The sequence below is a fragment of the Sporobolomyces koalae genome (genome assembly GCF_050403365.1).
Source record: "Sporobolomyces koalae JCM15063 DNA, S_koalae_JCM15063T_v1_ctg14, whole genome shotgun sequence".
Lineage (NCBI taxonomy): Eukaryota > Fungi > Basidiomycota > Microbotryomycetes > Sporidiobolales > Sporidiobolaceae > Sporobolomyces > Sporobolomyces koalae.
Window position 1 is genome coordinate 128,922 of NW_027481757.1, and position 16,912 is coordinate 145,833.

Consider the following 16,912-nt stretch of genomic DNA (forward strand, 5'->3'; position numbering starts at 1 on the left):
CCTCCCGGCGAGTCGATTAGTCCAGGCTTGTAGTACCATCAACGTGTTTGAACGGTCTAGGGGACCCCGAGTGAGCGAGAACATTGACGATGACGGCAATTGTTGATGAAGTCGCACCGACGCGCTCGCCTCGTCTAGCTCCGTTCTCGCCGCCCTCTTGCGCTTCTCGCTGGTAGAAGCGATCTAGGAGCACCACACAGGACCTCGCACGCGACTCGAACCGCCATGAACGATTACGCGCCGTCCCAGAACCGTCCTCGGTCCGTTGCGACCGGAGTCTCGCGTCGCTCGTCCGTTACCAGCCGCCAGTCGCAGCTGATCAAGAAGAACACGGGTGAGTGATCAACCCCCGATTAGTCAGGTGCTTGCGTCCTCGCTCTAGGGTCGCTCGTGACCAGTCGCTAGTCGCGCGGTTCGATCGATCGGCGCGGCCAACTCCGACTCGCAACCCCGCTCTCCGTCCCTCTCGCTGACCTATGCTCCATGGTTGCTACTAGGACCGCACGAATTGCGTCCGTCCGACATCCTCATCGAGCGCTTCTCGGCGTGGAAGCGCCTCGTCAAGAACCTCATCACCTACTTTGAAGGCATCGCCGACATCGAGGTAAGCCCAATTCCTCTCGCAGAGATTCTATTAGCGGGACTGACGCTGACGGGTCTCACGCTGCAGTCCAACACGGCCAAAGAGCTCACCAAACTTGGAGGTGTCATCCAAGTTCCTTTCGTGCGTCTCTCCTAACAATCTTCTCCCGTGTTACTCATATTCACCGCGTTTCTCTTGCATCAGCGCGAGGGCAACCAGTTCTTGGGAGAAGGAGGTGTCCAAGACATCTTCTATGGCGTCGTAAGTCTCCACGCGCTCATCTAGAATTCCTGCGATCACTCAACATGTACCATTTCTCCTTTCCTATTACGTTTAAATCAGCGTGAACGCACTCGCTTGATTGCCGATCACCATGCGAACCTCGCCAAAACGGTCGAAGGCTCGATCGTGCAACACCTTCAAAAGTTGCGCACTGAACTCAAGGCTCACATCAAGAACATTCAGCAAGACACGGGCAAACTCGCCGCGAGCGTCGCCAAGGAACGCGAGATCTCGACCAAGATGATCACCGACCTCGCGCGCAGCATCACCATGCTCAAGAACACGCCCATGGGAGTTCACGCCAAGGAAGATCCCTGGTCCGTTTCGCACATCGCGCGAAAATTTTACTGTTCCGAAGAGCTTGACTGACACCAGTGTCGCATCATAGGTACACCAACTCGCTCGTCGCGCGCCAGCTTCAGAAGCAGGTTCACGAGGAAAACTCGCTCCAGAAATCCATCATCATCATGCAACAAAACTCGGAGCACTTTGAGGAGGGCGTCGTGCGTGCAATCCAGATGGCATGGTCTACCTTTGACGAGTGGAAGTACGTGCCCCCCGAGATCGCTCTCTATTCTACAAGCCCAAAAGCTCGTATTGACCATTCCGATCTCACTTGCCAGCTCTCGCGCCTCGTCCCAAGTTCAGGAGACTTGGGCAACCATGGGTCAACTCATGCGATCTGTCGCCCCCACGACTGAATGGATCGCATTCGCATCGCGCTCCGAGTACCTCCTCGACCCCGACACGCCGTTGAGGAACCCGATGACGATCAACTACCCGGGCAAGGACGACCCTTCGGTTATTCCCGTACACCAAGGTATCCTCGAACGCAAGAAACGCTACACCAAGACGTACAAGGAATCGTTCTACATCTTGACCCCAGCTGGGTACCTCCACGAACACCTCTCGTCGGACCTCTCGAAGCACCCGAACCCGGAACTGTCGTTGTTCTTGCCCGAGTGCACGCTTGGCGCTCCGACGAACCCGAACGCGCGTTCGCACAAGTTCCACATTGAGGGCAAAAAAACGATTGGAGGTGATGTTGGTCAGAAGAGTGGGTTGTTTGCGCGTGATGCGAGCTTCACGTTCCGTGCGAGGAGCCACGACGAGATGCTCGAGTGGTGGAACGACTGCAAACAACTCTCGAAAGTCTACCGTCAGTCTTCCTTTCCTTTTGTTTCATTTGACGGTCTCGATTAAACGTTGACTCTTTTCGAACAACAGTCACTGCTTCCGAACCTTTCGATCGATCTGGACCGGTTCCTGCCGCCGTTCGTGCCGCTGGATACGTCTCGGAGGAAGAAGAGTCTGAAGAGGAAGACGGTTCCTCGGTCGAGGAGGAAGATTCCGACGAAGAGAGCGAGTACGAGGAAGACGAAACTGACCACCGTCACCACCACCACCACCATCACCAGCCTCACCACCAGTCTCACTCTCATTCTGCTCAACACCAACACCACGAGCCTGCGGTCACTTCGTACAACCGTGAACAACAACCCCAACATGGTGGAGTTTCGGCAGATGCACCTCGACTCGCTCCTGTCGTCACTGGATCGGGCACGAACGGAGATGGACAAGCTCCTCCGTACTCGGTCCCGACTGAAGGATCCGGCATTCAACTTGCCGAGAATGGTTATGCCGCTGAGAAGAAGGGTTCGAATCAACCGGGTGGAGCTGGGAATGGAGAAGGACCTTCGAGCGTGAACCGAGAGGTAAATTCCAATCTCTCTCTCTCTCGCTGTTCTGTATCATCCTACTGATTCTTTTTTTTTTCTCGCAGAACCCTCGTGCGAACCAAGCTGAATCTTCCGAGGAAGAAACTTCGGACGAAGAAGAAGAAGACGAAGAGGAAACGAGTCACGGACAATCTCATTTCGTTGAAGCTCTCAACGAACCGAGCTCGAGCTCAAACAAGGAGACTACCGAGAAAGCCTAGATACCATCGCCCCTTTCTTTTGAGGGGACTTGCTCTCGAGCTCTTTTCTTTTCTTTCTCGTTTTGTCAATGTTCTCCATCCTCTTTCTTCTCTCGATCATGATCAGTACATACAACCCGTTTTGAATCTCTTTGACTTCTCGAACTTTATCTAAACCATACGGACCCTTCTCTTTTGTCTTTCCCTTCTTCTTCTTCTCTGAATCGCTTAAACCCATATACAATCAATCGAAATCTACACTTAATTTCTCTACCGCATGATGTTTGAACACTGGGTATATACAAATCATGAACACCTGCTCCTTTTCGCCTGCCAAGTTCCGTACATGGACCGGAAGCTTTTTCAGAAAGATCTAAAGTTGCATTGCTTTGCTGAACCCTGATTTCTGCTGAAAAGTATTGCCACGAATATAATCGTACGGACACAGATTGGAAATGAGAGAAGAGAGAGATCTAGAAAGAGAAATGACAAATTGTTCTGCGATGGTCCCGTATCATAGATTTCTGATTTTCTTTCAAGCTTTGCCAGTGAGGTGCAACCCATGTCGTCTCAACAGAGCCGCTTCTTTCGCCTCTCGATCATCAGCATTCTTGCGATCTTCCTCTGCGATCGCTTTGCGTTCGTAAGCAATGTTTTGAAGTTCCGCCACGAACGAAGTACCCTGTTGTTTCGTTTTACACATACGTCATCAATACACCTTGAATGAAAACCAAATACAGTAGGAAAACTAGAGAGAGAAGACTGACCCAGTGGGAAGCAGTGTATTGAGACACGTATCGGAACAGTTTGAGATGAGCATCTTCACGTTCAGTCGCAGTCATGGTGAGGGCTTTGTGAATCGCTTCTCCCGTTTCAGCCGTGTTCCAAGGGTTGACGATCAAGGCTCCATTGAGCGAATGAGCTATAAGGCAAAGCGTGAGATCATGTCAGCCCCTGACCAATTGTCCTTGAAACCGCCGGGAGAACGAGAGAGAATGTAGGAAGACTGACCGGCTCCAGCAAATTCAGACAAGATCAACACGCCGTGGGTTTCTTGTTGACATGCAATGTATTCGTATGCAACCTGAGTAGTCAAGGAAAGACCTTCTTGTCAAGAGACCATAATGAGATGAAAGGGTAAGGGAAAATGGCGGGCGAACCAGATTCATGCCATCTCGAGTCGACGTGATCAAACACGCGTCCGAAACCTTGTACAACGCCGACAATTCCGTGAACGGGATCGAACGATGCAAGAAATGAATCGGCATCCAATCGACCGTTCCAAACCTCCCATTGATCCTGCCCACAAGTTCATTGACTGAAGCTCTCAAGTTTTGGTACTCTTCGACATCTTGTCTGGAAGGAACTCCGACTTGGACGAGGACGACTTTGCCCAACCATTCTGGGTGTTCTTCGAGAAAGACTTCCATCGCGTGGAGTTTTTGCGGGACTCCTTTGATGTAGTCGAGTCGATCGACTCCGACAATGATCTTGACTCCTTCGAACCTTCTTCGTAGAGTCGCCACTCGTTGTACGACCGTGTCTTGGGTCAGAGACTGGCAGATTCAAAAGTGATCAGTATTCGGAAAAGCACAGACCCCCGATGGGTAGAGTCTCACTTCGAGGAACGAGTTGGGCTCGATGCCGATCGGGAATGTACCGACATCCGCGTGTCGACCGACCAAGTGAACACCTGCAGTATGAGCACCTAGATTGTCAGCTCGCGGGAAAAAACCAAGTCGGGCTCGAGCAATTGATCGACTGACGGTTCGGGAGACATTTGAGTCCGAGCAGTCGCGAGACACTCGAGAGGAAGTGTCGTGCGTAATCATACGTGTGGAACCCGATCAAGTCGCAGTTGAGGATGCCCAACAAAATCTCCCTTCTTACAGGTAGCGTACTAGATTCTCCCGCAAGATTAGCGATGACAAGACTATTCAAAGTTGGTTCGAAACATACCGGAAGACTTCGGAACTCGGGAAAGGCGTATGCAGGAAGAACCCGATTTGAACTTCGGCGACAAAAGTCTTGCCGTGAGTACCGTTGATGCCGGATGGGGTGTCTGCACCTCCTTGGTGGTGAACGGGCGCTGCGCTCGGGCCGAGAGTGAGACCATCAAACATGGCAGCGACATCGCGTCGTCCGGTTTCTCCCATTGAGGCGGGATCCCGTCCGAGCAAGTCGCGCAGGAAGACGGGCACGAGCATCAAATGATAGTCTGGAGTTTCTCCAAAGCGATGGGTCAGACCTGCGCAAAGGTACGATCGTTGGAAGGGCAGGCAAGGGACGGACCTTGTACCCAGACAATGTCGCCCGAACTGCATTCCCTCTGGACGGCTTCGGCAAAGAGCAAGTTGGCTTGACGGTACGCGAGCCAGTCGGTCTCGTCGAATGCAATCTCTCCAGGGTGGTCTGTCGCGCGCACAAGAGGCGAGTCAGGAATACGCGCGAGAGGACAGTCGAAAGGGAAACCCACAGTGGAAGAAGGGCCACAGGATGCCGTTCGAGAATCCATTGTAGTAGCGTTCTGCGACCTCGGCCGAGAGGTACACAGGGATACACGAAAAGTCTGTCTGGAGCTTTTTTGTGATGAAGTCGCGGTCGATTTCTGGCACGTCAAAGCCTAGAGGTGCATGGACATTATCATTAGTCTGCGACTCTTGGCATTTTTTCGAGGGAGTGGACTTGCCTGGCCATCCGATCCACTTGAGATTGCGAAAATGTGGAGCGAGCGAGAAGGCGACGGGGAGCGAGCGAGACGAGCGTCAGTGAGATCATGCGCGAGTGCGGCTGCGGAAAAGGAAACCCAACGGACGATAAACTCCATTGATTTTTTGCAGCCCGACAGTGCAGAAGCGAGTCCTCCTGACGATACAGAGAAGCGGTAGCCCCCTTCGGCGGTCGCATCCGCCGTGATGGTGACGGGGAGCCGGTTCGCAACGACGATCAATTGTCCAGTCGACGCGCGCAACCGGGTCGTGTGGAACGAGGTATCGCTCGAGCACGAGCGCTGGCGAGCGAGCTTCGAAGAGCGAGATTCCTCCATCGCAAGTGGGTCGGTTCGAGGTGAAGCGAGAATGAGAGCAAACGAAACGTTTGAACGACGCAGAGGCGGTGTCATCTCGTTGCGTTTCCATGTCTCGTTTCCACATGAAAATACTGTAAATTATACACGGGTCGTGGTACGCTTACAAATCCTACCTGACTTCAAGGAACTATTCCTTGAGAGAGCGAGACATGAATGATAAGTGCTGCTGCGGCCACCGCGCGCGACGCTCGCGAGCAACGACGTCCACCTTCACCCGCTACAACACCTACGGCGCGCGACCACGACATGTCTTCGGGTCTCCAAGAGCGTGACAATGGTCGGTCACGCATCCTTCGCTCGCTCGTACATCAGTTCGACTGAACCCGCTCACTCCCTCTCGGATCTCCCGCTACACTTGTTGCTCGTGTCCCAGGCGTCTCGTTCGTCCTGCTCATCTCGCGTCAGGGCAAAGTGAGACTCGCGAAATGGTACACGACCATGTCGACCCGCAACAAGAGTACGTTTCACCCCCCCCTCGTTCCCCTCGAATGGCACTGTGCGACTCATCCGCTTGACTCGTTCGTTCGGTCGTCGCAGCCAAGATTGTCAAAGACGTCACTCAGCTCGTGCTAGCTCGCAGAACGCGCATGTGCAACTTTCTCGAATACAAAGGTATGGTCCGGGCGATTCGACACGCGCAGCTGTTCATCCCGCTGATGATCCCCTCTTGCGTAGACTCCAAGATTGTCTATCGACGGTATGCGAGCTTGTTCTTTGTATGCGGTATCGGACAGCAAGACAACGAGTTGATTACCCTCGAGATCATCCACCGGCAAGTCTTCTATCTTGCCTCGTCCATCACTGTCGCTGAACCTCGTTTCAATAAATATCAGCTATGTCGAGGTACTCGATCGGTATTTCGGCAACGTATGCGAATTGGATCTGTGCGTTTTTCCCCTACGACCGATGCTTTCTTCTCAATCGCAATCCTCTGACTTTGTTCCATCGATTGCAGTATTTTCAATTACCAGAAAGCCTACTCGGTATGTAGCAAAGGCTCGGCCGTCGATTCGCAGTACTGCGAACTAATCTCTCTCCGCCGGGTGTTTTTCCCATCTCGCATTCGAAATTGGTACAGATCCTTGATGAATTGATCATTGCAGGAGAGATGCAAGAATCTAGCAAGAAATCAGTTTTGAGAGCAGTACGTTTTTTCATTCAGTCCCTCGGATTCTGATACCAAATCCCCCTCTCTCGGGTTTACTGATATTAATCTCGCTCGTCACTCCAGGTTGGACAAGCAGATGCATTGGAGGAACAAGAACAACAAGAAGATGGCCTGACACGGTTAGGATCGAAAGTGTGACATCCCTCTCTTCGTCTTCCTGGTCTCTGGAAAACCCTATACCCCCTCTCTCTTTCTATTCGTTTTCGTCATCTTTTCGTCGTTCCTCTTTTTTTTCTTGAGCCCATGCTCTCTCTTTTTCCTTGTTTGTGCAAAAATCTCGTGTGTACTGAACCCAAGGCCAGGATACGCGCTTCTCGTTCAGAGAAACAGAATCGGCATCAGTGCTACGAAAGGGACGGAACCCTGATCGCCAGGATTCGTTTACATCGCCTCTGTAGCTCGGAGGATGACGCGAGAGACCCTTCCGCCGAAGTCCGCGGCGTTCGGACGGTAAGAAATCTGAGCGAAAATCTCCCAATTTCTTCTCCCCCCTCTTCACTTCTCAAAGAGCCACCAGACTCGCTGTATTACCATGCCGGTGAGTCTCTGAAGCCTGGAGTGTACCGTCACAAGATGCTTGCGAGTGCTGCTTCTTCTTTAACAGGGCAACAACGACGGTTCTGCCAGTCAAACAGGTCGCAACTGGTGGGGGCAACGACGAGTTGGCTGCTTTCTCTTCTTATTCACTCATCATGACTGATAAGTCTGTGCTCTAGCGTCGCAATGACGAAAACAACGAAAACTCGGGGCATCGGGTCTCACGCTTGCTGAACCGTGCTGCTGATCTATTCGTCGGGCCTGCTGTGCGTTGTTCATCAGAAGAGTGAGATTTATCACACTGATGATCGAATCTTAGGACAACCGCGAATTACCAAGGGCGAGCTCATTTACGTTTGTGCTGATTTCCTCTCGAAAAACGTGCTGACCATGCAGTCCCACGCCGTTCGAATGGCTGTTCAGCAATCTCCGATTCAGCGTTATCGCCCTGTACCAAGGCAGTCGGTACCGGAACTGTCTCACCGGGACAACGCCGTGAGTTCTGTTTCTGTTCTGTGTCTGCCTGGACGTTTTGCTCGACATGGGGAGGTGCGGCAGCGCTATCTCGAGATACTCTACAGTAGACGCGCCCTTTTGAAGGCAGAAGCGCGGGCGCAAGAAAAATTCCTCCCGAGGGCGCAAACAAGTGCCTGGGCCAACCTCAGTGGGGAAACCTTAACCAGCGACGAAACGGCACGAGCACCACCAGAACTGCAACGGCTCTGGGTGCTTCTTGGAGATTGCGAGCACGAGATTGCGCAGAACGGTGGACTCAGCTGGGCAGCGTGGCAAGGTGAGCTTGATCGCATCGTGCGAATGCTCGCTGATAGAACTGACCTAGTTTCGTCTAAGAGCGAAACCGCGCCTAGTACTATTACAACCGATCTCAGTAGCTCCTATTCGTCCTCGGGTGTCAGGGATAGCGGTCCCAATAGTATCCAGGCAAAGTAGGACGAGCCTCGACCTCTTACTAGGAACCTGCAAGACCATTTGTGCCAGATCATAGACAGCTTCTGGGGGAACTGACGCTCCTTGCATTTACGACTTCGACCACCGTTTTGACCTCTTGACGTCGTTCTGCCGCGTCATTGAAGCCTTTTCCGCCCGTTTGAGAGAGGGTTTCAGCTGGCTGTGTCCGCGCGCGCGCGTATTGTCCGCGGATTCATGCCTTTGAAGATTTTATTCTCCGCCTGATCCCTCCCTGTCCTTCTTTATGGACATGGGCAAAGATGTATTCGAAACAAACAGTAGTAGAGCTCGGTCAAATGCGCGCTATTGACAATCACTAGTTGTACGATCTACCTTTGCCCAGCGGAATCCTCTTTTGCTCAAAATCCAGGGCGCTTCGCTTTTTTTAAATGATGGGAAAAATAGCCTGCATTCGAATACCGAGAGCTCCGTAGGAGGAACAAGAACAACAAGAAGATGGCTTGACACGGTTAGGATCGAAAGTGTGACATCTCTCTCTCTCTCTCTTCGTCTTCCTTGGTCTTCCTGGAAACCCTATACCCCCTCTCTTTATGTTCGTTTTCGTCATCTTTTCGTCGTTCCTCTTTTTTTCCTTGAGCCCATCATTTCTCTGTTTCCTTGTTTGTGCAAAACCCTCTCGTGTGTACTGAACCCAAGGCTTCTCTGCACCACGGATACACCCTTCTACTCAAAGAGAAACAGAATCGGCATCAGTGCTACGAAAGGGACGGAACCCTGATCGCCAGGATTCGTTTACATCGCCTCTGTAGCTCGGAGGATGACGCGAGAGACCCTTCCGCCGAAGTCCGCGGCGTTCGGACGGTAAGAAATCTGAGCGAAAATCTCCCAATTTCTTCTCCCCCCTCTTCACTTCTCAAAGAGCCACCAGACTCGCTGTATTACCATGCCGGTGAGTCTCTGAAGCCTGGAGTGTACCGTCACAAGATGCTTGCGAGTGCTGCTTCTTCTTTAACAGGGCAACAACGACGGTTCTGCCAGTCAAACAGGTCGCAACTGGTGGGGGCAACGACGAGTTGGCTGCTTTCTCTCCTTATTCACTCATCATGACTCTGATAAGTCTGTGCTCTAGCGTCGCAATGACGAAAACAACGAAAACTCGGGGCATCGGGTCTCACGCTTGCTGAACCGTGCTGCTGATCTATTCGTCGGGCCTGCTGTGCGTTGTTCATCAGTAAGAGTGAGATTTATCACACTGATGATCGAATCTTAGGACAACCGCGAATCCCCAAGGGCGAGCTCATTTACTTTTGTGCTGATTTCCTCTCGAAAAACGTGCTGACCATGCAGTCCCACGCCGTTCGAATGGCTGTTCAGCAGTCTCCGATTCAGCGTTATCGCCCTGTACCAAGGCAGTCGGTACCGGAACTGTCTCACCGGGACAACGCCGTGAGTTCTGTTTCTGTTCTGTGTCTGCCTGGACGTTTTGCTCGACATGGGGAGGTGCGACAGGACGATCTCGAGACACTGTACAGTCGACGCGCCCTTCTGAGGGCCGAAGCGAGGAGGCAAGGAACAGCCTTCCTGAGGGCGCGAAGAACAGCCTGGAGCAACCTCAGTGGGGAAACCTTGAACGATAGCGACGAAGCGACACGAGCACCAGTAGAACTGCAACGGCTGTGGATGCTCATCGAAGAGTACGAGTATCAGATCACGCAGAGGAGCGGCCTCAGCTGGACAGCGTGGCAAGGTGAGCGCGATCGTATCTTGCCACTGCTTGCTAGAAGAACTAACCTAGTCTCGTCTAAGCGCAAAACCCTGACTGGTACTATTACAATCGACCTCAGTAGCTCATTGTCTTCTTCGGGTCTCAGGGACAGCGATTCCAATAGTCTCTGGACAATCACTAGTTGCAACGAGACGACTATCTACCTTTTTCCAGCGAAATCTTGTGTTTCCCCAGAATCCAAGGCGCTTTTAAATGATGAAAAAAAAGGAAAAGTCTGCATTAAAATCGGATAGCGCCGTAGAATCATGAAACTGCGCCTTGGAATCGATTGAACCACGGCTTCAGATTCAACGTTTCTTCTTCTCTTCAACTTCGTCCTCTTCGTCTTCTCCTTCTTCTCGAACGTCTTTCGCAGCATTGCCCCTCAACATTCGGAACAAGATCCTGAAAGCCAGAAACAGGGATCAGTCAGTACTTTTTTTTTGGCATGGCAGTTTGTTTTGTATTTACCTCCAGATCAAGTAGGACCAGAACGAGTTGACGAGTTGCAAAGCGAGGATCGGTGCGAAAATTTGATACCTGTGCGTTTTCTCGAAGTCCGTCAGAAAGAAAAGGCCCGTGATCGCTCGTAAACCGATTCGAAGAAAGCGACTTACTTGATCCAAGGAGGGATCTGACCCGTTCCTTTCGCGAGACCTTCGAGAACCCACCATCCTTGTCTCGAACTGTCGAACGACCTCCATACGTTCGGGATCAAGTCAAACTCGGTCCAAACCGAATGCAAGATCAACAAGTTGAGGTAGTGTCGCATGTAGCTGTAAAACGCGTCCGAGAGAAATCAGAAAATTTTCGTAGATCCGGAAGGAAAGTGACAAGAAGACTTACTGCCAGACGACCAGGAAGAAGACAAAGGAGACTTCGGAAGTGTGTTGCAAGTCGAGGTAGTTGAGGCACTTTGAGAACTGTGGACGCGATCGGGAACTGTTAGAGTCAAGCGCTTGCAAATGGAAAAATGACAAGATTCTGTACTCACGGCTAGGCAAATGTCGGGCAGATCCATCGAGACGAAGATCATGGTACCAATCATGGTCAGGTTGATCGTATCTGTTTCCGCACAAAAGACACGCCGTAAGAGTCTGATCTGCTTGTGAGCGAGCAAACTCGACAAGGTCGGCCTTACAACTCCAACCGACCAACCAAAGCGTGACAATGTGGTGAATGACGAGTTCTTTGAAATCAGAACGAGGCTTCTCGAGGCTAGAGCAAGTATGCATCCTCAAGTCAGTATTCATATTGTTCAAGCGTCTCAGAACCTCAAGAGCTTACCCGAGGACCAAGATGATCATTTGTTGACACCAGTACGAGCTGAGGTACCAAAAGAAGGATATCTCAGTCGCTGAAAGACGCACTTTGCTCACAAAGCCAAAGACTCACAACTGCAACAGGTAGTAAGACTTGAGGAGACCCGACATTCTCCTGTGCGTTCAAGAGGACCATCAATGAAGAACCGATTATTGCCAAAAGGCAAATAACGTGAAGAACTCACCAGTGAGGGTATTCGAGCCACATGTGCTCAGTCTTGTACCACCACGTGGGTTGCTTCGACATGACATACTGAAACACCCAACAACGCGTCAGCCTCGGACCTCACAGCGACGACATGACCAGGAGTCGAAAGCATACGAGACCAAACGCGCCCGAAGCGGAAAAGTACACGACCGCATAGGCTTGTTCCATGAACCTCGCCTGTTTCGACTCGGTCTTGAGTCCCAACGATTTCGCAAGGGGTCGGATCAAGAACTCGGTGATCGATTGCCTCAAGAACGAAAACACGATGATGTAGAACCCGAGGAACGCGAGATCGTACACTCCCTTGCCGTACTTGAGTTCCGTCTCTCCCAGTTGAGGTACGAGCGGGTGCGAGATGAACAGTAGGTGCGAGAGCGGGTTGTTCGAGCCCGAGTACGCCGTCGAGCCGTGTTCGAGGACGTACCACGCGATGACGGTCATGGCAATCACCTGGAACGTCTTGAGGGGCGAAACGAGCCAGCTGAGCCTGCCCGTAGCTTCCCATGGTAATTTGACGCCCTTCTTGCGTTGGTGCGGCGTGAGCGAAGCATTCGCAGATGAAGCCGAAGCGGTCCCGATGCGGTGGTCGGTTCGGGTAGGTTCCAACGCGTCGAGCGTCTCTTTGACACTGTTGGACCGTTTGCGACCTCCTCCCGTAGTGGCAGACATCGCTACGCGTGGAGAGAGTGAGAGTGAAGCCTTCGGTGAGCGCCCCGTCGCGCGCGTCTGAGGTCGCGCCCACACCGGGTCTCTCGACTTTTATTCAAACCACCGTCAGCCAGAGTACTTGATCCCTGCGATTGTTACAACACATGCACGTTTCTGTCAAGTCTATTTGTAAAAGATCTGGATTCAAAGTTTCGGAGTTTTCGGTCTCGGACTCTTCGGGAACCCTGGTAGTGGCTCGCTATCTTTCGCAAGCAATCCCTGCAACAGGAAATCTGCAGTCCTAAACCCATAGTCGGAACAGACTAGTATGATCGCGGGCGAGCAATCAGTGATTTGTGGACAGCAGTCTCGCGAGATGTGCGACAAGACTCACCGAGGACTCCTCCGATGATACCCGCTAATCGTACGAGGAACTGGATCAGAGTCGTCGTCCGTTCCCTGATCGTCAACGACATGGGTTCAATGTCGTATTTGAAAAAGATGCCTATGTATGCAGATCACTCGCATCCCTCAGTCTTTTGGATTCTCGACTGAAACAAGGAAGCAAGAGCTGCACGAACCTGGAACACCTTTGCCGTGTTCGGTGATTCGGTCCATGTCTGTCACCGAGTACTGGTTTGTATGCATGATCCTCCGCCGCGCATCGACATACGTCGTTGACACGACACTGAGGAAATACTGGAAGATGTGAAAGTCTATCGAGCACCGGCAAACAAAGGTCAGCTTGACAGACATGCATGGGGCCCGAAGGTTTTGAGACTTGCGAGCTTCGGTTAGCTCCCTGCGAAAGCGATCATCCCAAGTCAGTCAAGTAGATCTGGAAAAGCCCTACGAAATGACATCGTGTGCTTACACCGAATGATCGAGAGGTTGGACAATCTTGGGAAAGTACGGGCCGAAAGAGAACTCGTGAATGACGTGACTCAGGTTCATCACTGTGCGCAACATCGCGTCAGTAGACTAGAATAGAGATGATGAGCGGTCTCTAGCCTACAGGCATGATCGGTGTGTTCCCAACTCATGTATCCATGGCCGAGCGTAGTCTGTTGCGAAGACGCGTTCAGTAAGCGCTCCTGCGTGAGAATCGCTCGAGTATACCTACAATGTGCAAGTTGCCCGTGACTTTTTTGACATCCATCGATCCATAAATCTGATCAATCCCGCGAATCAGCACGGATCATGTTTGACGAGTAAGATCTAACGACGTACTCGACAAGCAGGACCATCCTCGATCACATGTTTTGTCTTTGCAAATTGCTTCTTGCCCTTTGAGCCTTTCAGCATTTGGGAGGCGGACAACTCTGGTCGACTCCGTAGATTTTCAAGTATCCGTGCCGTTCCAACATCGAATGAGGTCTGCACGGAGCGACGCCGGTCAGCTTGGGAGCAAGAGGTTTCAAAGCGGGAAAGGTTCGACGCACGCCTTCCTTCTCGAACTCGTCGCTGATGTGAAGCCGGTCTCCAACTGCATCCCTCACATCGACCGTCAAGTCTGTAGGGCAAGCGATCAGAATTTGAGTTCAGCAGCAAGAAGAAGGGATTCTCGACGAGACTAACAGTGACAGGGTGTCGCGATGGTCGCGTCAAAATTGAGCTGCAACTCGTGTGAGATGCCCCGGTCGACACTGAACGAGTAGTCGGCTTCACCATAGAGATACTCGCGTGCTTCCGTCCAGACTAGCAGCGCAACGACAAGCGCGATCACGACGGTGAAGAATCCACCACGGGTCGTCTTCTCCTTGTAAGTCGAATTGGTCTATAGTCGGACAAGCGACAAAGTCAGCAAGTGAGTGCAGCGCGGGTGGAGCCGTGCCGAGACGTTGAACGATGCGGTGAACGCACCTTGCGAAACGCGTCGAACGCAGTCAGCGGTGGGGGCTTGGTCAAGAGCGACGCAAAGTAGCTCGAGTCGGCCGACATGTCTGGAGCGGCCATCGGGGAAGCGTCTGACGTGTGGTGTCGGAGGATTCAGGTCGCGCAGCGCGCTCGCGTCGTGCAAGGTAGCTTTTCTTCCTACTTGATCACGACTCTCTATTCCAACGCTCGTGGCTGCTCTACAATCACGCGAGATGGGCGCGCTGCGCGTCGTGGTCGCGAATCCACGACAGGCGTGAATCACATCGGCTTGGTCACCTTTCTCAAGAAAACAATCGTACATCTCGTCTCACGCTCGGGGATATGCATTAGCGTTGCAGCTGCTTCAAGTTTTGCGAGATTCTGCTGCCCATAGTTCATGGCCGCTCGCCACTGCTTGGCCGACTTGTTTCGCATTTTCTCCTCCATCGCCGCTGATAGTCGAGTCCGACAAGGGTGGATGCAAGCGCCCAGTGTTGGCCCGAAAACGTGGGTCACTGCTCAATCGAAATTCCCACGAGGTTTTTCGCAGAGCACATCCCCAGCTTGCGCAAAGGCCGCAAAAGTGCTCGTGCTGAGCGACTCGAGCTTTGCTTCTGACCTCGACTTTGACGATCGTTGATTGTGTGCCCCTTGTCCCTCTTCCCTCCCCCACACTGTCAACCCATTGACATCCCCGAATCGATCGCCCGAGATGGACCCGTCATACTATCACTATACCAACTTCGCTACGCACCCGCAGCACGAACAGCACGAACAGCACGAACAGCACGAACAGCACCGACAGCATCGCTACCAGCAGTTTGCATCGGAGGCCCTGCACCCGAATGTTGTTCAGCAGGAGGACTACTATTATCCTCAGCATTCGCTGGGCTACGCAAGGTTCAACACGAACTTGCCGCATGACCTTACCGACCTGGGAGATCTCAATACTGATCATCGCTGGAGTAACACATCGTGGCCCGAAACGCACACTCCTCACGATCTTTCCCTGGAAGGAACGGCCTGGTACCCCCCGCACGATCCTTCCGTGCACGGATCAATCGGCCTCGCCTCTTCCTTCTCGGACGCTTCGATTCACTCTCATCTGTCTGATGCATCGATTGAGACACCGTGGCCGCCTGCCCATCACCTGGAAACGCCGTCGCAATTCTTCCCTCAAGGTCGTCGACTTCCAGGACCATACCCTCCTCAGCAACGCTCCTCACCTGCCTCCGTGCCTCATCAGCAAGTTACCGATAGCCATCCATCATGGGTCAAGCCTCAAGAGCACTTTCAGCGCGCAACCCATGTATCCAATCACTTCAATTCCTCGATTTCAAACCAGCAGCTCGCATCGCTCCACCTAAAGGCTCGGCCGTTGCACGTTACCGGAGACACCAGCATGTGGGAGGATCTCGCTTATGCTGCTGCTCCGAACGGGACCGCCCCCGTCCTCAAGAGCTTATCGGACGAGCACAATGATTGGTTGCGCAATGCAATTCGAAATGGCAACGGCATGGTCACTTTCCCATATGGGACAGACCACGAGAAGACCGATTCCAGTCAAGCGGATCCGAGGGAAATGCTGGAGGAACAGGGTCATCCATCGTGGAGCAAGTCTCAAGAGCACTTTCAGCACCCAGACCATCACTTCAGTACCCCGAATGCACTCCAGCAGTCCTCCACACACCCATTAGAGGACGTGTACAATGTCAGCGGGACTATCACTCAGCAGCAACCCGCACATTTCCCGGCTCAAGACGTCCCCGGCCTTCGGGGGCTACCGAAAAAGGATCGCGATTTCTTGATGCAGCAGCTGAAAGGAACAGACCCACGAGCCCATCGTCGCATACAGGATAGAACTACGTGCCGAGCCAGGCGAGAGAGACGCAAGCGTGACGTTCCACAATGATCCCGTTGTGTCGCAGGTGCCTACAAAGTAGGCTCGTATCTATCGATACGAGCTGAATATACCTATCCTATAAAGCTCTGTATACGTGCTCCCGATTCTCCTCTTGTATTCTGGTCATCCTCTTTCTCTTCATCTTTCTCTTTTTTTCTTTTTGAGCCAAGAGAATGCCAGCGCAGCCAAGATGAATCCAAGATCTCCGAGAAAGTGTTCACGAGGGGCACCTATCGAGAGGAACGCAGAATCAGCCTCTTTCGAGCAAATAGGCGGCCCATCGTCAACAGTTGCGGACTCTACCTCGCCCCTTGTGAGGCTGAATGAGCGTACTTTGTAGACGGATTTGTCTCCTTAATCCTGTAGGCCGACTTACGCTTCAAGAAGCCTCTTCTTTGCGTGATCTGGCTCATGTGCTTCAAGACGGGCAAGCTGTACGACATAGTGAGACTCTAATGGAAGAGCGCACATTTTCCCGCGTCTGGGTGATATCCCTATAGATCAGCTCCGAGGACCCGGATGTCATTGCCAACAGTTAGAACTTCGACAAGAAGCTGTGTGTGCTTCAGCTTCTTTTTCATTAAAACACGCGAATTGAAATGTAGATACAGTGGCAGAATGTGATACAGAGCTACACGTCTACGAAAAGGACAGGAAGATAGATAGACGGGAAACGGTCTTGGAAATAACAAGAATTGAATAA

General features: G+C 52.2%; 6 protein-coding genes across 6 annotated transcripts; 3 read left to right on the forward strand and 3 right to left on the reverse strand.

The window, feature by feature from the left end:
- Window positions 1-225: 225 nt before the first annotated feature.
- JCM15063_000506 (SLM1 family PH domain-containing protein) lies at window positions 226-2,804 on the forward strand (the record flags this gene model as incomplete). Its single annotated transcript, XM_076678424.1, has 9 exons — window positions 226-334; window positions 498-604; window positions 671-724; window positions 788-844; window positions 926-1,182; window positions 1,254-1,412; window positions 1,489-2,024; window positions 2,093-2,580; window positions 2,649-2,804. 9 exons carry the CDS (start codon window positions 226-228, stop codon window positions 2,802-2,804), a joined length of 1,923 nt encoding a protein of 640 aa, XP_076534407.1.
- A 514-nt stretch (window positions 2,805-3,318) lies between these two features.
- Window positions 3,319-5,829, reverse strand: TPS1 (alpha,alpha-trehalose-phosphate synthase (UDP-forming) TPS1; the record flags this gene model as incomplete). Its single annotated transcript, XM_076678425.1, has 11 exons — window positions 3,319-3,465; window positions 3,551-3,705; window positions 3,795-3,867; window positions 3,944-4,339; window positions 4,403-4,476; window positions 4,550-4,683; window positions 4,743-5,001; window positions 5,076-5,195; window positions 5,260-5,406; window positions 5,473-5,488; window positions 5,599-5,829. The coding sequence occupies 11 exons, from the start codon at window positions 5,827-5,829 to the stop codon at window positions 3,319-3,321; spliced, it is 1,752 nt and encodes a 583-aa protein (XP_076534408.1).
- Window positions 5,830-6,117: 288 nt separating this feature from the next.
- APS1 (Aps1p) lies at window positions 6,118-7,177 on the forward strand (the record flags this gene model as incomplete). Its single annotated transcript, XM_076678426.1, has 8 exons — window positions 6,118-6,148; window positions 6,245-6,328; window positions 6,409-6,483; window positions 6,547-6,643; window positions 6,705-6,755; window positions 6,827-6,854; window positions 6,950-7,015; window positions 7,103-7,177. 8 exons carry the CDS (start codon window positions 6,118-6,120, stop codon window positions 7,175-7,177), a joined length of 507 nt encoding a protein of 168 aa, XP_076534409.1.
- Window positions 7,178-10,579: 3,402 nt separating this feature from the next.
- JCM15063_000509 (uncharacterized protein) lies at window positions 10,580-12,470 on the reverse strand (the record flags this gene model as incomplete). Its single annotated transcript, XM_076678427.1, has 10 exons — window positions 10,580-10,676; window positions 10,743-10,811; window positions 10,889-11,047; window positions 11,118-11,194; window positions 11,266-11,336; window positions 11,413-11,489; window positions 11,559-11,597; window positions 11,667-11,708; window positions 11,779-11,846; window positions 11,916-12,470. 10 exons carry the CDS (start codon window positions 12,468-12,470, stop codon window positions 10,580-10,582), a joined length of 1,254 nt encoding a protein of 417 aa, XP_076534410.1.
- A 183-nt stretch (window positions 12,471-12,653) lies between these two features.
- On the reverse strand, window positions 12,654-14,405 carry ERV41 (Erv41p; the record flags this gene model as incomplete). Its single annotated transcript, XM_076678428.1, has 10 exons — window positions 12,654-12,772; window positions 12,844-12,954; window positions 13,031-13,251; window positions 13,324-13,405; window positions 13,465-13,513; window positions 13,573-13,620; window positions 13,680-13,826; window positions 13,892-13,962; window positions 14,028-14,226; window positions 14,313-14,405. 10 exons carry the CDS (start codon window positions 14,403-14,405, stop codon window positions 12,654-12,656), a joined length of 1,140 nt encoding a protein of 379 aa, XP_076534411.1.
- Window positions 14,406-15,018: 613 nt separating this feature from the next.
- Window positions 15,019-16,218, forward strand: JCM15063_000511 (uncharacterized protein; the record flags this gene model as incomplete). The annotated part of the gene is made up of 1 exon (XM_076678429.1): window positions 15,019-16,218. The coding sequence occupies one exon, from the start codon at window positions 15,019-15,021 to the stop codon at window positions 16,216-16,218; it is 1,200 nt and encodes a 399-aa protein (XP_076534412.1).
- Window positions 16,219-16,912: the final 694 nt, after the last annotated feature.